The sequence below is a fragment of the Myotis myotis genome, unplaced genomic scaffold (assembly GCF_014108235.1).
Source record: "Myotis myotis isolate mMyoMyo1 unplaced genomic scaffold, mMyoMyo1.p scaffold_m19_p_5, whole genome shotgun sequence".
Classification (NCBI taxonomy): domain Eukaryota; kingdom Metazoa; phylum Chordata; class Mammalia; order Chiroptera; family Vespertilionidae; genus Myotis; species Myotis myotis.
This window is the reverse complement of record NW_023416357.1, coordinates 59,910,681-59,933,212: the sequence shown is the minus strand read 5'-3', so window position 1 is coordinate 59,933,212 and position 22,532 is coordinate 59,910,681. Positions and strand designations below refer to the sequence as shown.

Below are 22,532 nucleotides of genomic sequence, written 5' to 3'. Positions count from 1 at the left end.
GAATTACTATTCCTCCCATTAGCATGAATAATCAAGTTTACTATGTGTTCAATCAAAGCGAGCCCCAAGTGAGTCCTAAAATATAGCATTTGCATAGATTCTTCCCACTCCTGCCCTGCATAATGGGTCCTGAAGGCAAAAGAGTGTTCAAACAGGCAGATGCATAGTTCTAAGTGCGTGGGTAAATCCATAAAAAGTGTAGCATTTTACACTAGGTAGGAGAAAGGCAGGCATGGGTGTGCCCTTCCCTGAAACACCAATAGTCCCTTTTTGGAGGAAGGAAGATGAAGCCAGAGTGACAAGATGAGATCTGATTGGTTGGTTACTCTTTCATCCCCAAAAGAAAATTTCAGGGGATTGAGACCATAGACTAATCCAAATGTCAAGTATTAGTTAGTCAAAAGAAATGTGTGTGTGTGTGAGAGAGAGAGAGAGAGAGAGAGAGAGAGAGAGAGAGAGAGAGAGAGAGAAGAATAAGAAGGGAGAGGGAGAAGGAGAGGAAGAGAGGGAGGGGAGGGGAAGGGAGGAAGAGGGGGAGGGAGGGGGGAGGAGAGGGAGGGAGAGGAGAGGGCGTGTGGGGGAGGCCCTGGGAACTGTCAGATCTCTGGGATAGGAATGGCACCATTATGCCTGCATTTTCAGAAGTGGCCCTCCTCTTATCCTAGTTTCAAAAGAAGCCCCTCTATTCACCTTCTCATTAAAACAGCCTCCAGGAAAAATGCTGAGACCACACAAAGCAGGGCATTCATCACTAGGGCAACCCATGTACTCAATGAAAGCTGGCAAGCACAAAAGGCTCGCTTCAGGCTTTGCAGGGAAGCTGGGTCTCTCTGCTTCAGATCATATTTCAGATTTAACGTTGAACACAGATAGGAAGCATATTCTATTTGGGGGGGGGGGGTTGTACTAGGAGTACTTATGAAGAATGAAATCATCCTTTTAATCTAATTTCACTTTTAAAGCAGGCAACTTCTTGGATAGTATTAAGGACCAATTTTTTTATTTACCAAGACACTACCACCAGCTACAACCCATCCATTTTATATCCATCCCGTATATGCCATCTAAATTTAATGTGGCTAATTGTCTCCGAGGATGGCCTTGAGACTAAATCTTAAGGGCCATTCAGATACACTTCTCAGCTTTGCCCCTACCTGCCCACCCCCACCCCACCGTCACAGTGACTTCCACCCATCCACCCTGCCAAAGACCACACACACACACACACACTCCTCAAGGTCAACAGGAGCCTCTCAGCTATAGCTCAAATATAATGTGTGAAATGACACCAGAGTCTGGATACAGCATTCTTCACACATATAATGGAATTTAATACAAGTCATTTTTTTCTTATATATTCTTTTTAAGGACTTTGAGATATTAAAGTTACCAAAGAAATCTTCATTCCTTGGAGGCAAGGGGCAGACTGTCTTACAGTAAAACCATCATAAACTAAGTTTCAGTTAGTGTATGCACCTGAACAACCCTGCTTTATTCCTGGTCCTCCTTCAATGTCTTTCTTTTCCTGGAGATGGAATAAAATTACGACATTGGGCCGGAATAATTATACTGTATCTCAGCTGTATTTTAATTTGCTGTTGACAGAGCTTCTTCTCGGACACTTTTCACAAATAACATCTCCTAAGAAATCACTTTAGCATATTAGAATCTCAAGCAGAAGTTCCATTGTGGACACCTGGGGCAATTTTCTCAGTGATAGTGCAGACTTCAGCTGGAGTGTGAAATTTGACCCTTTTTTTCTTGTCTTTTTCATGTGTTTTGAGGAGTGGGGCGAGTTGATTTTGTACTCCTGTTTCATAACCTATTCTTTCAGTTTGTTTTAAATCTATACAAATCAGCTAAAAAAGAAATTTGAAAAGAAACTCAGCTGAAATACTAGCTAACTCTTCCATTTACCACCAGAGAATTAAAGAGATTGGGAAAATAACCAGATAGAGTAAATAATAACCTCCCTCCTCCTCCCCCCACCGCCCCCACCCCCCCACCCCCCACCAAAAAAAGTGTTAAGTTCTGAGTCAGGTACCAGGGATTGCAAGATTAGTAAAACATAAATTCTGCTCTTGTGATGTTCATTCTAGGCAACAGAGTATTTATCCATCTGGGAAGAGAAGGTAAACATCTCAGAATAGATAATACCTTGTGGCTACACACATAAACAAGAGCTGTTTGAACTCCTCTATAAGTTTCAAAATTCTAAAAGGGGTCCTGAGATCAAAATGCTTGAAAAAGGCTCTTCTAGGAAATGAGGAAACAGACAGAGAGTAGAAACAATGCTTTCAGGAAGTTTAATGGGAAAACAACAGACAAAGGATTATTGTTAGAAGGGAGCTTTGGGGTCAGAGATGGTGTGTGTGTGTGTGTGTGTGTGTGTGTGTGTGTGTGTGTGTAGAGACAGTATTTAAACTTGAGCATGTTTAAATACTAAGGGTAAATGCCCATTAAGAAGGGAGATACAGCCTGGCTAGCATAGCTCAGTGGTTGAGTGTGGACCTATGAACCAGGAGGTCACTGTTCAATTCCAGGTCAGGGCACATGCCCAGGTTGTGGGCTTGATCCCCAGTGTGGGGCATGCAGGAGGCAGCTGATCAATGATTCTCTCTCATCATTGATGTTTCTATCTCTCTCTCCCTCTTCCTTCCTCTCTGAAATCAATAAAAAGTGTATTAAAATAATAAAAAAAATGAGATACTGTGCAGTTGGAGGATATTGATGTAGAGAAAATAAAATACCTTAGAAGAAATAGAGACTGGAGAATTAGACTGGAGAAAGGATGGCTTAGTCCTTTTAACAGGAGAAAATTAGAAAAGAATTGCTTCTGATGTTGAGAAATTTTTGTTTTTGTGGCAGGAGTGTGAGAAAGCTCTCATCTTATGGCTGTTGATATGCTCTGCGAATTAGAAGGTAACGTTATGTGCTAAGGAGGAGGAGAGGGGTTGGGAGCAGGGGAGGAGTAGGAGTTTGGAGAGAATGTGGAATATTTGAAAGTGTTCCTCTAGAGAATGTCAGGAACATGACGATGAAAACCCAGGCAAGATTGCCAAGAAGTAATGAAAATCCTGTTGCCCTCCCAGGAAGCTATCTAGAATCTACCTTTAATCTCCTCCAGCCTTCACACTCTCCCCATCCCCAGGCCAAAGAGGGCCAGGCCCATGGACACAGAGGCATTGGCCCGTGATTTTCATGGTGGTTGCCAATACTGCATCCCAGAAGCAAAATAACAGACCAGCTCATGGAAAAAGGATTATGGCCACCGAGTCTGAATATCCACAAACAGTCCTGCCAAAAGGCAGATATATTCCTAGACGTGCAACTGTGGATACTACGTGAGATGACCAGTGGAGAAGACTGTTTCTTTTTTAGTTTTTTTATTATTTGATTTATTGAGGAAAACTGTTTCTGAGGAATGTCCTTGCACATCAGCGCTCAAAAACAGGGCCAAAAGAGAATAACAAGGACCACAACCAAAACCACAACAGGCTGCAGGGGCAAAACAAAAGGCAATGCTGCAAACACCAACACACCCTGACACACGCACGCCCGTTCCCACGTCCCCACATCCCGGCAGGGTTCCCAGGAGTTTAGGTTGGCATTAGTCATTGCTCCTAATTCCTGTCATCCAGAGCCCCCTCCAGGTCAAGGCATCATCCCATGACACACGATGTCTTCCTTTATAATGAATGCATTTTCAGTTTTGCCAGTAACAGAATCTGCGGCTTTGGTGTTCTTTTACAGAAACACTGATCGAATTACCCTGGGACCTTTTTGTGTGTTCTGGGTTACTGGGCAGAATTCCAAAAACAAACGCTAACATTATCCTCAGATACAATACCTAATTTTTAAAGACTACTCAGAAGTAGATATTTCTCAGTCATTCCAGGCTTGGCCATTGATAAAGGCACAGTCCACTTGACATCCCGTTCTCTGGCCACTGGGTTGCACAGGCCACGTATAATCTTATAACCTGTAAAACAGTTCCCGTAAAAGCTCTTTGTAGCCAGAGCATCCTATGCTCTGCACTGGAAATGTAAACAGGACGCCTTTCTCTTAGTCTACTCCCTGCACAGTGCAGACTCGTTTCCCAACCTTATTACGTCTCCTTGTTGTTTCCATTCCATTCAATCAATTCACTTAAGAAATTTCTGCCTATTTCATCAAGTGCTCAGGAAAAAGAATCACCTCCTTTTTTCTCCAGTATGTTTCAGCATTGTGCAACATTTTAGAAGTTCTTTCTAGTGGCATCCAGAAAAATCTATCATTTAGAATAGAAATAAGAGTAAAGTCTATGACAATTATGTCGCTTGTCCCCCTAATTTGACAGTCGGAGAAACTGAACCTACAGTTTAAATGACTTGTCCAAGATCAACAGTGTCAGAATCAAGTGCCGTATTCATTCTAGTGGTTTCCTACCATATCCCCCGCATCTTAAAATCTGAACTTTTTTATTTGCTTTATGCTGCCAGGATTCCTATAACTTTTCCTTTTCCTACAAACACTGCTGATTACATGCTTTGCCTGCATCTTCACCAAAAAAAAAAAAGAAAACAAAAAAAAAAACCCAACACATCTTTTTTAAAAATATATAGGACTAACAGAAGCTGACAATTGAATATACATCATGTCAATTTGACCTTGAAGCGTCAGTGTTATTTAATGTGAAGCTATCAAGATGATAGCCCAGCAGATGCTGCCAAATGAAAATTTTGCTGCAATGAGCTTTTTATGAAATATTGAGGCTAAGCAGAGAACCGGTGCCTCTGACAAAAATATTCTCAGTCACTCCCCTCATTAAATCACGATATGGAGTCTGCAGCGACTCTGGGCTTTCCGTGGCCAGCAATGACATCCTGAATGTGCTTCGCTGGGAAACACCCAAGATCAAGAGATAACCTCTCTATTGCAGATTGTGAGATCATCTTCATTCCCATAGACTTACATTCAAGACAAAGGTTTTGTTTTGTGGGGTTTTTTAAAATTAAATGGTATTCAAGAACTTTGTAGGAAGTAAAAAAAAAAAAAAAAAAATACCTCCTACTACCCAGCCGGCGTGGCTCAGCAGTTGAGTGTCAACCTATAAACCAGGAGGTCATGGTTCGATTCCCGTTCAGGGCGCATGCTTGGTTTGCAGGCTCAGTCCCCAGTAGGGAACTTCCGTGCAGGAGGCAGTCAATCAGTGACTCTCTCGCATCCTTGATGTTTCTCTCTCTCTCCTCTCCGCCCCTCTCTGACATATACCCTACTGAGCAGGAAAGGAAGTGGCGGACTTTCTCACTATGGCTGCATCTTGGAAGCATCTTCTCACATCTTGGAAGCACACTGTATTCTCTCTCTGCTGCTGCAGTCCCAGTCAGTCGCCACTCTCCCCTCAGGTGGAGAATCTACAGCACACTTGTAGAGGAACGCCTTTGACCCACTACCAGTGAGGCCAGCTAGGTTTAGAGCAACGGTTCTCAACCTGTGGGTCTCGACCCCTTTGGGGGTCGAACGACCCTTTCACAGGGGTCGCCTAAGACCGTCGGAAAACACATATACAATTACATATTGTTTTTGTGATTAATCACTATGCTTTAATTATGTTCAATTTGTAACAATGAAATTGGGGGTCACCACAACATGAGGAACTGTATTAAAGGGTCACGGCATTAGGAAGGTTGGGAACCACTGGTTTAGAGGAAGAAAAGGAAGTCCTAACTAGAGATGCTGCACTGGGACAACCAGGATGTGCTGCTGTAATAAGGAGTGTGATGGTAAAGGCTTCCTGAGGGGCTCTTCTTGTGTCACCTGGTGGGGACTCTACATCAGATGACATTTATTAAGCAGCCAGTCACTGTTCTGCTGAGGGACAGGTTTAGGAGATAAGGGGTAGGCTGCATTCCTCCACGGATACAGAAAGCCAAAGGTCTCTCCATCCGATGCATGGAGCAGGGACTGGGGTGGAATAAGGCATACAGTCCAGCTACTGTTCAAGGACATGCCCTGAAGACACCATGGTAACCTTTAGTTTTACTGACTGCTATGGCCTCACTGTTCTATTCCTGGAACAATGCTCACTGCTGGCCGGGATTCATTCCTCCCAATTCAGTTCAAGTTGGAGTCACATAGTAAAATGCACAGTGACAAGATTTCCTGAGGCTTTCAGGCGCCCTCGACCTGGCAGGCTGTGAGTTGCTACATTTCTAGATCCAAGGGTTAAAGGAAGGCGCCCATTGATCCTAGACTTCATTTGGAATCCAAACAGATGCTGTCTAGTATTAGCTATTCAGGAGGCAGTTAAAGATCATTTCATTCATTTATATGACAAAATACTTTTAGAGTACCATGTCCCAGGCATTATGCTCAGCCCTGGATGATACAAATATAAATAAGACACAACCAGGAGAGTCAGTCTCCAGGTATGTGAGGGAGAGAGAGAAGTACACATGTAATACAACACGGTGAGTGCAAGATTAGAGATATGTGCAGGGTCCTCAGAGAAAGAGCATCTAATCCAGTCTGAAATGGATAAGAAGACTTTGTTAAGAAAGTCTGGCCAAAAAAAAGGAGGGAAAGTGGGTTAAAGAGCACGGGTTACAGGCAAAAAGAAAAATATAAGCAAAGGGAAGGGCATATATATATATGAAGCAGAATGCTTTGTGCACAGGGTTGCCAAGGACAAGTCATCCAATGTGCGTGCGAGACAGGGATGGCGACCAACCACTAGCTAGGAATTCAGGTAGAGGCCAGGTCAGGAGAAGTGTATGTGCCATGTAAGGAGCTGTATACTATAGGCACTGAGGAGCCATTGGAGGCTTTGAGATGGGGAGGGACAGCCCATTAGCACTCCTGAAAGGTCACTCTGGCACCAGTGTGGAGGAGAGGTCTGGGGCTGAGACTAAAGGGAGGGAGAACAGTTAGGAGCTTATTTCAAAAGCTGAGGTGAGTAACGAGGGCCTGCCTCTTGACCTCTCAAAGAGCTGACCACCACGTCTGGAAACCACAGACATGCCCATTTATGCACAGAGCACAATCAGCATTAAACCCACTGGAGCAAACCTACTGTGTGAAGTGTGGCAGACTTAACCTTCGTATGTCCTCCTAAAGCAGATGGAAGCCAGGGGAGAAAAGGTCCAGACATTTCATGCACACCCTACTCCCTGCCAGTCTCTTTCCCAGTTGCTTAGGCTTCAGGCCCCATTTCCTGAATGCTCAGACCGACCCACACCCGGCTGTGGCCTTGCTTGCTTCTGTTACACAGGGTGCCTCTGCCACATCCGGGTCTGCTGCTCGTTTTTCCTGCCTCTGTTAACTTCTGAGGACTTGCTTCTCATCTGTCTTATGGTCACTGTTATTTCTGCCCATTTCTAAATAAACCTGCTGAGTTGGCCCCTCCACACCAGCTCAGTTCTATGGCTGCTGAATAAAGGCACGGTGGCTACCTCCAATGACATGAGCACATGACCATTCAGTTAGATATGCCCCAAGGTATTCTAAGGGCTGCACCTCTGGCAAGCCCATGACTTATGTCCCAAGGTATTCTGAGGGCTGCACTTCAGGATACACATGACCTATACAGGCTGCAGCTTGCATGGAGAACACTCTGGCTTGGAGGCCAATATTTTTCTTTTCGGGAGATTTGCGATCCTAGGCAAGTGTCCCCGAATAGCAGGTTTAAAAAAAAAAACTAATCAAAAGAACAGAAAATTTTGCACTGGAAAGAACAAGAAAACATGTGCACCCTCTGATAAGAATTCAGCGTGCACTGGAGAGATAGCATCCATGGTGATCTTCAGTGACCAAGATTTGGGCAGATGCTGGATAAAATTGCAAAAGGCAATTTGCTCTCATGCCCTCTCTTTTCCCCACTGGCATCATTTTCATGACAGTTCCCGCCGTGGGGCGCATGACATTGGAAATCATTCACAGCAACATGGAACTTGTGGGGAGATCAGGAATGTCAAGTTACCTTAAGCCTGGCGTGAAGCCAAGCACATGGATCTGAACTGGGGGGACTATCTCAGCTGTACCCAGACAGACCCCATGGTGTCCCACGGGCACAGTTAACTTTAGGCATGATTTAGACAATAATTGGCATCAACTCAAATCTAGCATTTAGGGGAGATTGACTTCTGGCATGGCAGAGTGAGGAGCTCTGCTGACCTACTCCCCAGTGAAACTGGTGAAAATTATTAAAAACAACACACCAACAATCATTTAAAGCCTCTGGAAATGGCCCTACGAGTATACCAAATAGCAAGCTCCCACCACCAACCTGGCTCATCCTAACCCCTTTCCTGCTTTCTCTTTCTCCGTAGTACTTGTTACTACCTGACATACTATATATGTACTTGCTTGTCTGTTAATTGTCTCTCCTTAATAGAATGCAAGTTCTATGAGGACACAGGCTTGTGTTTTTTGCTGTTATATCCCTGGTGCCTAGAACATTCTAGACCACAGTCTCTGCTCAATAAAATATTGTTGAATGAATGAATGAATGAATGAATGAATGAATGAATGAACAAACGAAAGAACCAGGATTCAGTAGCCATAACTGGGCCACTGAATCCCCAGCCTGAGAGCGGACCTTTATATTATGATCATTACTTAATAAGACTGAAGCTGATGCTTGCATCCATAAGAGCACCATACGCTCCTACCCACCCCATTGCTACTCTATATGCATTGCTTCCAGCTGATTTACATTGAACCACTGCTAAAATAATTAAATTGTTATTGGCTAGGTTTAAGGTATAATTCATTTAAGATGTCTATGCATTTTTATTATATCCAGTAAGGATTTGCTGAGTGTCTAGGATATAAGTTTACTATAGGATTGTGCCAAGAGCTTTGGAGCTTCACATATTAGAATAATGATGAAGTTTATAATCTCATCTACAATATCCAGAAAGAACAGCTGGGGATTTAAATGCATTCAAAACTCAAAAAAAAAAATGCAATTATGGTCAAATCAGAGATGGTGGAAGTTTGATCTATAGTTATATATAAATTTATACCCACACCCCCAGTGGTAGGCTAGAGCTGGCTTATATTAGCACCTGAAAGCCAATTGAATTTTCAGAAATTTTGCAAGCCAGTTGTTAAATACAACCATTATTAAAATTAAATTATTTATCTTTAATTAAAGAAATAATATTAAAAAGAAAGGTAGTAAAAGTACATAAAATTATCACTTTCTTATGATTTTATTACATCTTGTTACCAGGTTATTTATATCTATTCTAATGGTGAGCTACTGACCATCTCTTCCAGACTCCACATTCCATGGAGGCCTGAAATCTGCCATGGTGAAAGTGTTCATATCATGCCAATCAGTAAATTGTTACAAAATAGGGCTTAAGTTATTGCTTTGTTGATTGTTGAGCCTTAGGAAAGTGATGGAGAATATGTTAATAGTTTTGATTAAAATTAAGATTGTGACATATCTGCAGCTGTTACATTGTGAAAACTCAAAATGTTCTTCTAGTGTTTGAAATCTATTAGCCGAGTTAATGAAAAGGTAGCTCACATCATTGAGAAATCAGTAAAATTTCAAAATACATCTTTGTTGCTTCACTTAATTCATGTCATAATATAACATTCATGTTATAATTATACATCATCATAATTGATGAAGGATACAAATGTTTGACAGAAATTAATGAAAGCATTCTAAATATATGGCATTTGTAATAAAGAGTTGTATATTTTATTACTCATAATGTAATTTCTTTATAGCAGAAGAAAATGATAATAAACTTATGTATGTATAAATTTGCATACCTTTTTTTCAGCAAGCTGGTTGTTAAATGTTTCCAGCACATTACTTTCCACCCCATCTTCTCCCCTACATTATAATTAAGTAAATTAACTCACTTTGTGTAACATAATAAGAAATATATGTTCAATCTCTGTCCTGAGTTCCTGGCATAGAGCTCCTAAAATCTTTGTAATTTCCTGAAGGATAGGGGGTGAAAGGAGCACCTTTTGTCATTGTAATTGTTCTGCATCCCAGCTTCCTAACACAAGAGCTTCAAGATCCTTGGAATCTCTGGAGCCCCAAGAGTATCTTTTTGTTTGGTCATGAGATGGCTGGTGGCTGCAGGCCCGGGCAGCTTCAGGATGGGGGCAAGGCACAGAAAACCAAGACATGCTTCGAGGGTTGGAACTTTTAGGCCCAGCTCCGGACCTCTACAGCGGGGAAGGGGCTGGAAATCGACTTGATCACCAACGGCTGATGGCTTAATCAATTGTGCGTACATGATGCAGCCTCCATCAAAACACTAAACAATGGGGTTTGGAGAGTTTCCAGGTTCGTTCCCACATGCCGGGAGAGTGGCACAGCCTCTAACTCCAAGAGACAAAACTCTTGTACTGAGACCCTTCTGGACCTCGCCCTGTGTATCTCTTCGTCCGGCTGCTCATCTGTATTCTCTGTTGCATCCTTTACAACAAACCAGTAAATGTTAAGTGTTTCCTTTAGTTCTCTGAGCCATGATAGCAAATTACTGAAACGGAGGAGTGGTTCAATATAAGATGAGCGACCTATAGAAAACTGATAGCCAGATGGTCAGAAGTACAGGTGACAACCTGGGACTTGCAGCTGGTATCTGAAGTGAGACAGCCACTTGGGACTGAGCCCTCAACCTGTAGGGTCTGCGCCAACTCTGGGTAGTCAGTGTCAGAATAAGTTAAGTAATAGATTACAGGACATTCAGTTAGTGTTTGCAGAGAACTGGAGAATACTTGGTGTGAAAAACCAGCACATTTGGTGTCAGAAGTGCTGTGAGTAGAGGAAAGGGTTTTCCTTTGCTTTGTAACTGATTTTACATAAAACCTTCTATGTGAGGCATTTTCTAATCTACATCTATGAGTCTACATAGAATTTTTACAGAAATATATCATAGGATTATCCACATAGCAAAGAGTGTGAATAGTTTGTAGTGGCATATTTTCTCTCCTGCTACATCTGACTAAATCAACTTAAGTGACTTATTAATGCATTTGCATCTGCTAATAACCCTTTCCATTTAGACTTGTAACAGTTCTTTTTGTGATAAGTTATAGTGAATACAAAATAAAAAGACAGTGTATGACTTTCTTACAATTCACACTTTTATAATGCTGCACTTGGAATGTGTGCAACCCTGCACAGAGGCATCATCGGCACAGTGTGGGTCAATGTGTAAATCAAGTAGGTGCCTGAGCATCTCCGGCTCTGCTTTACGTCTCTACAAGGTCATTATCATGAAACACCAAATGAAGTAGCTTGCTTACAATTAAAAGCAATAGAACGTGACACGGTAACTTTGATAAGACTTCAAAAATCTGTTTTGCTTAGCACTCAAAATGGGTCATTAAATGTGTTTCAATGTATATAACTATTAGGTCAAAGCTGTTTTATTTATTTTTTTGTATGATAGGAAAACATTTGCACTTTAAATGCCTTTTTAAATAAAAAGGCACAAAACATTTTTATTCTATCTTCCAATATTTTCAAATAAAACTAAGAATCTTCTGGCCTAGTTTATTGTATAAGCTTTTCTTAAACTATTAGATGTTCACTTTGAGGTCCTTTCCTGATACACCCACATCGATTGAGCAACCTATACACAAAATTATTCTATATATTGTGAGAGGCATCTAAGAAATAAGATTGTGCAGGAATGAATCCTCCCTTATTATCTATACTGCTTGTCTGGGCTTAGTGATGCACTGGCCAGACATTCTGTCCAGCAATTCATAATAATTACCAATTGACTGGTTGTTCAGTCCAATTGTTTGACTGGCTTGAATGTACAGAGCTGGCATGATTTCTCTCAAAGGAAGTTTTCTGGTTGAATTTTCCAAAAATTAGAAAGCATTTTCCTGGAAAGTATTGTGTGTGTCTGGACTTTATTTCCTCCACAATTTTGACAAAGCCTGTGGCTGCTAGACTTCCAGGCACCAAGAACACAGCATCTTTCCAGGCTTTCTGTGTATCTCCAACATATTGCAGAGATGACCTTGGCTCTGGAATATCTCTTCATCTGTATCTCCATGATGACAACCAGCAAAAAAGGGAGAAGTTAAGTCAATCAGCTGATTGTTGTTTTTTATATAACCCCAATAGCTTTGGTAGATTTTCTTCCCCCTGTCTTGGCTGATTGCTTGGAAACTATCAATAAAGAGTTTGCTAAGTGTGAGATTGAGGATTATAGAAGTGACTAGAGGCGCGGTGCATGAAATTCATGCATGGGAAGTGAGGGGGTGTCCTTCATCTCGGCCTGCACCCTCTCTAATTTGAGACCCCTCAGGGGACATCCCTCTCACAATCTGGGACTGCTGGCTCCTAACCGCTGCCTGCCAGCCTGAATGCCCCCTAACTGCCCTCCCCTGCAGGCCTGATAGCCCCTAACTGATCTCCCCTGCCAGCCTGATCGCCCATAACTGCCTCTGCCTCAGCCCCTGCCACCATGGCTTTGTCCGGAAGGACATCCGGAAGATGTCTGGTCTAATTAGCATATTACCCTTTTATTAGTATAGATTAACTTTAATATGATTATGAAAGTCTACTTAAAATTATTTGTACACTGTAGTGTACAAATAAAAAATAACATCAAAATGACTACTATAGGCATTGTAATGAGGAAGAAAAAAAGCAGGAGACTGAAGACACAATTTTTCTTTGTCTTCCATGGGGCATCTTTTTAAAAGACCTGTCTGCACATCTTTCATGGTGGCTGTTAGACTTTCAAAATGATGGTCTAAAAAGAGGACTAGCAACTTGATCTGTTCACTCTGGGCACCAAAATCTTGCCTTCACTCACAGGTGTCCAACTTGGTTGAATCTCTTTTGCTAACATAAAAAGAACTTTTAATGAGTCTTTTAAAAAAATTAAAAATGGTTAGCTGAGAAAAAAATAAACTTCAATAAGGAACAAGAAAACTCTAACTATAGACTATATCTAATAATAATAATGATGGCTGTAATCATTAATTTTATGTATCAACTTGACTGGGTTATGGGGTGCTCCAATATAAGGTCAAACGTTATTCTGGGTATTTCTGTGAGGGTGTTTTTGGATGATATTAACATTGAAACCAGTAATCTGAATTAAGCAGATTGCCCTCCCACTTCGGATGGGCCTCTTCCAATAAGCTGAAGGCCTGAATAGAACAGAAGGCTGGCCCTCCCATGAGTAAAAGGAGTTCTCCTGCCCGACGGCCTTCCAATTATAACATCAGATCATCCTGGTTCTCCAGCAGCTTCCAGCCTTCAGATTTTAACTGCAGACTTGGCCTGACCAGCCTCCATAACTGCATGAACCAACTCCCTATATTAAACACCTCTTTCTCTCTCCTCTCTCGATAGATAGGTAGGTAGATTGGTAGATAGATAGATAGATAGATAGATAGATAGATAGATAGATAGATAGAAATACAGATAGATCCTGTTTCTCTGGAGAAGCCTAACTACTACAATGGCTATAATATACTGAGCACTTACTGTGTCTCCACCACTGTTACGGTTACTACTCTACCATTTCATTTAATTCACACAACCCTGTGAGCTGGGTTTCACACATTATGCCCATTTTACACATGATGAAACTGATTCAAAGCAGATATATTACATTCAGGGTCAGTGAACTAACCCTGGCATTATAGCCAGGGCCTGAAAACAGATGCATTGCTCCCAATCTTGTATTTTTACGTATTTATTATTATCCTATTTTTTAATGTGGCATAAACGATTAGTGCTCACCTAAAGTCCATGTGCTCCTCTACATTTCCCAGCCTTCCTTTCAGTTATGTTGGGCTGTGTGAATAGTGCTGCTCAATGAAATATGTGTGGATGTGACATGTGACCTTATGGAGTAGGCAATTAAGAGCTGATATGGTACCTTCATTTTTCTTTCTCTGATTATTCAACCCTGGAGGACACCTGTCCCAGCTGGCATAGTTACAAGATGATAGCAGCCCAGGTCGCTGAGTCATCTTTTGGATAAGAGCCACACAGGAAAGTCATCTAAGCCACATAGAACTTTGAGTAGGAAATAAACTTTTATTGGGGCAAGCCACTGATATTTTAGTGTTTGTTACCACAGCAAATGTTACACTATTAAATTCCAATTTATACCATTATGAGATAATATAAAAAATGATCAGCAATGGAACAGTTTATGAATTTATGTATATAACAGCATAGCACGGCTTTGGAACCTGGCTACCTAATTCAAATCCTAATTCCACTAAGATTTGAGCTGGGACAAGTGACTGACCTCGGATGAGTTACTGAGCTATTCTGTGCTTCTCATCTAAAACAGGAGTTATTATAACAGGGTGGCTGTAATAATCAGGTGGGTAAGTATGGGCATACTCAGAGATACTGCGGGTTTGGTTCCAGACCACCACAATAAAGCAAACATCTCAACAAAGCAAGTTGTAATCTTTTTTGCTGATGGAAAGTCCTGCCTTGAAACTGTAGAAAACACAACATCTGTGAAGCACAATAAAGCAAAATGCAGTAGAATGAAGTATACCAGTATACTTAAAGCTATATGTTGGTATATATGAAAAGTATAAAATATGAGATATATAAGTAAACAGTAATATACATTGCCAGTGTAAAACAACTTTTTACTACTATTCACTCAAGTTTATCAAACAAACAACAATATATTTAATAAAACCATACAGCCAACACTAAACTAGATTCTGGGGGTAGGAAGATGAATGAATGAAACATGTTTCTATTTTCCAGAGTTCACAACATATTAGAGGAGCCATGTGATTAATATTGCAATTCAATAAGCACCATAAAGAACCATTTTCTGGACTTCACAATTATGCCTTTGTAAAAAATATTTCATTTCCAGTTTGAGATTTTTGGCATGAGTAACCCAGGCAATATTGGTGATATGGTAGAAGGAACACATCTCCCAAGTCACCTTCCAGATTCGATTTCCTCTCTTCAAATCACTTTCTAGACTGTCTGCTAGAACACAGATTTGATTGAAAATGCTACTACTTCTTTAAAGTCTTTGAAGAATCTCTATTCCCTATAGAATAAAGTATTGGAGAGTAGCAAGATGCCCCTGCAGCTCTCCATACTTGCAGCTAACATCCTCTCATGTAGAAGAAGAATGGGTGAGAAGTCATATAAAGAGAACTAGGAACCCTGAAGACAGGCCTAAATTCTACCTCTTATTGTCTTTGAATCCAAACTTCTCTAGATCTCAGCTTCCCCATCTATGAAAAGGAGATGTTACCTGTTCTTATATTTAACAAGGTTGCTAAGAGTCAGATGACATTGTAAATGTTAAAGTGATTTATGATTTATCATACACACACACACACACACACACACACACACACACACACACATAACTTCAGGGCAGGAAAAATATTCTTTCTAGGAAGTTTTTAAATACATATTCACCCAAGTGCTTTCTCCAAAGATCTTAATTCAATAAGTTAATTTGATTTTTTGCCAGACAAGCCAAGTGATTCTGAAACTGGTAGTCAATGGACCACACTATGAAAAATGCTGATGTAAAGTGTCATAAAGTCCAGAAAGATGAGTCCTAACGAACATAAATATGTTTGACCCAACAAAAATATATCTTGGTTAATATCTATTTTTCTATCCTTTATCATTCTAAAAATAGAAATTGTTGTCAGACTACTAGCAAACTGGAAATGGATATAATTATTGAGAAACCCAGAAAGTTTCATAGGCTTTCCCCTCATTTTAGGCCTTGGAAAAAATAAAAGTCTACAGTTATAGTCCAAATTGGTAAGACTTAGATGTGGTAGAAATCTCTAGTGCCATCTGGAAAGGCATTTGAGACTTTTAAAGCCTGAGTAGGATGGAGCCAGAGCTGGCCAGAAGCCAGACTTTGTGGAAGCTCTTGAGGTGTAAAGGTGGCTACTATCAGTGCTGATGAGCTTCAATTCGCAAATCGATATTTTCCCATTACCACTCTGCCTCCAGATTTTGTTGAATCTGAAACATTAAAAATATTGCCTCTATTGTAGTTATTCCTCATTTCCCCAACGCAGCTCGTGTATATGGTAGAATGAAGGCCACAGCTATCCTTAAGGGAGCTAGCCGCATCAAACATTAAGAGACTAATGGCAATAATACTCAAAGTCACTTTCTTTGGTAAAACTCCAAATAAAGCTCCATTCCATCTCAATTGTGAGAAATGTACATAAGGAGCTGAATATATACAAATTTCTTAAAAGCGTTTACTAATAGCCCTTTGGCAAAGATAAAATTAAGCAATCTAAAGCTCTTACATTCTTGCCAGCCAATTATCTTGTTCTTCCTTTTGTTTCTGTTTTTGTTTTTAAACTACTAATATAATAAATGAGAAAGGATCATAAAATTTTTCTGCCCCAAACACACAAAAGTCCTAGTAAAAAGAGAGAACTACCTCTCACACATAGTTTATCTTAATATTACAATTAATAGCTATAATAAAGCATTCTGAAATTCAGAGGGGCATGATGATTGGGGAAAAAATATTTTTATATATAAAAAAATAATAAAGCCAAGATAGTTTTAAGTTCAAACAAACCTTTGTGTGACTTAAGGGAAGCATCATATTTTTATTTACTCCTTGGTATCTGCTTGAAGTAAAGTGGTAATAATTCATTAACAGAAAAAAATTTCAGGAAATGGAGCAAAATAATAAGAAAAACAGAAAAATATTTTAAAAGGAGGAAAAATCCTGTATACTGTTTGTTCTATAGCCCACTATCCACAGATTTTTTTTTAAATATATTTTATTGATTTTTTACAGAGAGGAAGGGAGAGAGATAGAGAGTCAGAAACATCGATGAGAGAGAAACATCGATCAGCTGCCTCCTGCACATCTCCCACTGGGGATGTGCCCACAACCCAGGTACATGCCCTTGACCGGAATCGAACCCGGGACCTTTCAGTCCGCAAGCCGACGCTCTATCCACTGAGCCAAACTGGTTTTGGCCCACAGATTTTTTTTAAAAAAACACAAAAAACACCACTAACAGATGTGCAGCAGAAACAGAGAAATTCTTGCTTGCACTAATCTGAACTAACAGCTGTTATTAGGGCTGACTCTGAAATACTTCTGTCATCACTTCTGAAAACGAGCTTTTCAAATGTGGAAAGGGGAATTTGCAAATATGAGAGGGAAACTTCAGGGATATAAATTTGGCTTTTATCGGTCCTGAAGTTCATCACCTTTTAAACTCACAATCAATATTTTTCCATTATAAGCTCTGCCTCCAGACATTTTTATATGGAAGCTTGAAAATATCACTTCTATTGTGGCTATTCCTCTTCACTATATGGACCACATTTTGAAGGAACTAATACAGAAGTTTAAAATGCTTGCACTGCACATAAACTTCATATGAATATATCTCAACATGTGCATGCTCTGGTGACGCAACCAAAGGGCACTGTGATACAGTGACAAGTAAGTAGCATAGGCTTTACATGCAGATGGCCCACATTTAAATACCACCCTCCCCACTTTGTGACCCTGGATAAACAATGCTAGCTCTTTGCACCTCTATTTCCTTCTCTGACAAATGGTATCTATTAGTAGGTACTAGTATCTACTAATGCCAAGGATGCTTTGAGGATTAAATATTATATCTATGTATATGTATATGTACATGTACATTTGCATATGTGAAGTATAGGTATGTGGGGGGGGGGTGGCTTAAACCCATGCCTATCACAATATACACATTCTTTAAGTGTTAAATGCCGCTGTTGCTGTTATTTATTATTAGTGTCATTATAAAGCTACTATACTGCTTAACCTATAAATCAGACTGGGGCACTGATTAATTCAAAATCTGTGTCTGTAAAACTTAACTCATGAGAAAAGTCCAACTAAACACATTTCATTTTTTTTTTCACTGAGAATTGTTTTTGAAGAACTTAAATTTACTGCCTGTTTGGTGTGGCATACACACATGGAGAATATGGCCGTGATTCATCTCAAAGCTGTTTTCTCAAATTCAGTTCTCAGTCACGAATCAGTTAGAGGGCATCAAAGAGTTTTATGATTTCACATTCAATTGTGGCAACCAGGGGGGTTTGGGTGGGTTAGTTACCTTACCGACACATTTCAATTTGTGCTTATCTAGTATTTTAGCATAAGGTAGAATTTTCTGCTGCATTGTTTGGTGAGGGCTCTCCTGAGGCTGGCACCAAATTGTTAAGTCTCTAAGTGGGCTTGATAGTTAATATGGGGAGTGAGGTGTTGTTTTCCAAGTGAGAGAGATTGTGTTTTTAACCATTTTTTAATAGAAACCAAAGAGCCCTATTCTTTTAGCGTTAGCAATGTAATTTCATTTTAACTTCAGTAACAAAAATATATAGTTTGTATATAAAAAAAAATTGTTACAGGATCATTATTCTTTCTTTTTCCTATTAAAAAATCCCAATTCTTTTTCTGACATACTCTTCTCCAAATAGCTTTTCTAATTCTGCCCTTTTAAAATCGTCTATCAGACATTGATTTTTTTCATCATTTAATGGAATGAAAATTAAGAGGACCACACTGTGTGTGTGTGTGTGTGCGTGTGTGTGTGTGTGTATATGCGTACTTTTTTTAAAAACCCTCACCTTTGAGCTCATTATTTTGATAAAATATGTTTTCAGACACCAATGTATTCAGGTGTGTTAGCTCTAGCTTTGGAAGAAATATGATTTTTCATTACCCCCTTCTAAGTCAGGGGTGGGCAAAGTTTTTAACTCGAGGGCCACAATGGGTTCTTAAACTGGACCGGAGGGCCAGAACAAAAGCATGGATGGAGTGTTTGTGTGAACTAATATAAATTCAAAGTAAACATCATTACATAAAAGGGTAGGGTCTTTTTTTTTTTTTTAGTTTTATTCATTTCAAACGGGCCGGATGCGGCCCGCGGGCCATAGTTTGCCCACGGCTGTTCTAAGTCCACAGGGAAAGGACTGAGTATGAACTTTTACAGAAACTACCAAATATGTGAATTCTTGTATTACTTTTTACATTGTTCAGTAACTCAGTGGTAAATTTTTCCAACTCAATATCCTTAAGTTGAGCCTTGTCTTGAGGCTAAAATTTCAACCGTGGCTCTTTATTTGCCTTGTCATTTTACATATTTCAACAATGCATTAGTTTCAGTTGATTAACAAAAAGCAACTGAAATGCAAAGGATAATAGAATAATAAGGCAATTGATAGCATTCTTCCTGCCAGATAAACATGCCTCACAGAAGGCTTAACTGTTACATACCTACAGTTTCAGCTGTTTGAGAGTTTTGATAATAGCCTGACATGTCAAAATTCAGCTGCCAACACCAAGCTGTCAGCTTTCAAAACGTTCTATGGAGTGTTTGTCCCTTAGGGCATAAATTCCAAGGAGCAACTGAGCTGCCCTACAACTTGACAGCTATCCTAGTTCTGGGAGAGCCTTGCATCTGTGCAAATCTAGGAAATGTAACTGCAGCTTGAAGATGAGGATCTGTGATTGGAGCACAACTGCTCAGAAAATAGCACAGAGGCCATTTGGGTGCTAGCTAATCAAAGGGCTTTTGAGGTCTCTGGAAAAGAAGCTTACTTCAGCTAACTAGCTAGTGCAGCTGGACAGAAAGCACTTACGCAACTGCTTCGGCCAAGATTCTCAAGGTGGAAAATGATATCCTGGAACCACTCTTCCTCTGCTGGTGACCCTGCTAAGTAGAAGCAATTTCCCATATTATGACGGCAATTTCTCATCAAGCATTACATAACCCCTATCATTTCATCTTCCTAAAATAAATTATGCATGGCGTTTGGGAATTCATCTGGGAGTTGCAGGTCAAATGCCCCATTTGCTGCTAAATTACTGTTAACATTTTTCCTTTTCTTCTGAATTATTAGCTATTTACACAGAATATTGCTTGGATATAACACATATTTCCTCAGTGCAGTATTTCTATGAAAAAGCAAATCTTTATTTTCCCCCCAAGGTCAACTTAAGGACTATCAGTGGCCCTGAAAAATAGTAGAGTACCATCCTCAAAAGATTCACATCATCTACAAAAAATTTCTCACCTGACACTTCGAAGTTTTGATGACATAAAATGGCTGTTCTAGGAAGACAGTCTAATGGAAAGTAGTCTGACTGTGGGATTGGTTATCCCAGCTCTTCCATTTCCTGGCTGTGTGACAAGAGGGAATTTATTTCCAACTCTTAGCCTAACTGGTGTCATCACTAACATGAAAATATTGTTAGCACCAGTTTTGGGAACCATTGTAAAAATCGAGTTAGTGAATACATAGAGCAGGGGTGGGCAACCTTTTTGTGAGTGCATGCCAAAACCAGCAAAATCTCTGACTCAAAATTCTTCTGTGTGCCAACCCTAACTTTTTGAGAACATGTTACGCCTACTTGGTATCTCTTAAGGTGTACGTATGTGAAGAACCTTGAAGAAATAATAAAATTCATTCGAGCGACAAAAACACAGTATATGATGATGAAAAATACATTTATTTTTTAATGTATACATGTGCACTGATAGCATTCTTCCTGCCAGCTAAACATGCCTCACAGAAGGCTTAACTGTTACATACCTACAGTTTCAGCTGTTTGAGAGTTTTGATAATAGCCTGACATGTCAAAATTCAGCTGCCAACACCAAGCTGTCAGCTTTCAAAACGACAGAAAACTTTATGAGTCCGTTTGATATTATCAGTGGGACTTTTGCTGCTGCATCACTGATGACAGAGATTTTACATCAGGTTTCTATTTCGTGACCTTCAGAGATATGCACGAGCTACTACTTTCATCCATCAGGCTACTCCTATTATGAGACTTAACAAAATCCATCACTGAGAACAAAGATTCACAATTGTAAATGGAAGATTATAAGAGAGGGTGTCTGTCGCGTGCCAGCAAAAGTTACTGGCGTGCCATGTTTGGCACGCATGCGAGGGGTTGCCCACCCCTGACATAGAGTGTTTATACCACTGCTGGATTTAATTATGCTTGTAAATATTAACTATTATTTTGTACATGCTTAAATTGCCACATTATCCTGACTTGATCTTTCAGGATTCATTATTTTTAAAAAATGATAAATTAGTGAGTCAGCAAACAGCACAATAATGTTGCTTGTGGAATGCGTGTTCCTAATCTAGCCATGGAATCTGAACCCTAACCTACAGGGATTAGTACACTAGATGTCCATGCACGTACCTAGGAGAGGGGGAAGTTGCCCCCTCACTAGGAACAGCAGCAATATAGATTCCTGAGTCTCAGTTCTGACCTACCCAGATGCACATCCTCTGAGGGCCCACCCAAACATCCCTTCTTGTTTATTTCTTGGTTATTTCTTTCATAGATGTAAAAGTATCTGAAATTATCACTTTTTAATTTTTATTTATTTGCTCCTTTATTTGCTGACCACACCCACACATTTTTGACACATTTCTATAGTTCTACTTCTTTTTCCTTTCCACAATATTCGTGGGAAAACATTCCTTCTGCCCATCATGTCTCACCACCTTGCACAAAGGAAGCAATGCATACAACAAACAGACTCTTTTTTTTTTTAAATATATTTTATTGATATTTTACAGAGAGAAAGGGAGAGAGATAGAGAGTTAGAAACATCGATGAGAGAGAAACATCGATCAGCCGCCTCCCGCACATCTCCTACTGGGGATGTGCCCGCAACCCAGGTACATGCCCTTGACCGGAATCGAACCTGGGACCTTTCAGTCCGCAGGCCGACGCTCTATCCACTGAGCCAAACCGGTTTCGGCAACAAACAGACCCTTCAGTGTTCTCCTGCTGCCCATGTGAAGCATCAATGCAAATATGTGTGGCTCTAATCAGAGGAATCAGAACGGTAACAGTTGTCAACCATCATTGTTACATTCCACATTTATGCACCACCACTGTAAACATGTAAAAGATGGCTGAAAAAATGGTATTTCAGCTCTTGTCTCTTGTTCTGAGAATGTTATTCCAGACATAAAAATGTACACTCTAAAACAAGACTATTATTCTGATATTCATCTGGGTCATTCATTTTTAATTAATTAAAATACATAAAAGTAAATATTTTCCTGTTAAATGTGAAGATTTCTAAACATACTGGTCTCCATTAAAGGTATTTGGTCACTGTTCTGTATCCACAGGTGCCTTGCATTTTCTATCTGCCACAAATTTGCTTCCTTTTTTTATGATATTAAGTGATAGCATAGCGATCATCTTTGGCCTTGGATTCAGACACAAAATTATTCCATGTCAACTATGACAACCAGGTGCGATCCAATTTGTTGATCTGAGCATTTTCATGTTGAGCATAGCAAGTTCTTTATGCTGAAATTACTGAGGCACTCCTTTATTTGGTTAGCTTTCATTTGCAAGAGTCCAAATTTAGAAAATATTTTTACAACCATCACTTTTGCATGGGATTGACCAAGGTCATTAGGTGGTGTTCAGTTGGCAGATGAGAGATCCCAAATGGATTCACTCACATATCTGATGCCACAATAAAAGTGGCTGCAAGAGGGCTGTTGA

At 40.0% G+C, this 22,532-nt stretch overlaps 1 protein-coding gene across 41 annotated transcripts in view; it reads right to left on the bottom strand.

Moving 5' to 3' along the window:
- MACIR (macrophage immunometabolism regulator) overlaps positions 1 to 22,532 on the bottom strand; it is a 149,885-nt gene that overhangs the window by 57,669 nt on the left and 69,684 nt on the right. For 19 of the 41 annotated variants that reach the window (XR_004967833.1, XR_004967832.1, XM_036311007.1 and 16 more), the window contains one exon: positions 19,622 to 19,695. The exons of 16 other annotated variants lie outside the window; for them this stretch is intronic. Coding sequence is in view for 23 of the 25 variants with exons in the window: in XM_036311018.1 (XP_036166911.1) it covers positions 19,622 to 19,695 (74 nt within the window). In the remaining 2 variants the exon portion in view is untranslated. Of the gene's footprint in view, positions 1 to 14,338; positions 14,474 to 16,557; positions 16,609 to 19,621; positions 19,696 to 22,532 lie in introns of those variants that run through there. 6 more of the 41 variants (XM_036311015.1, XM_036311012.1, XM_036311028.1 and 3 more) reach the window with 4 other exon arrangements.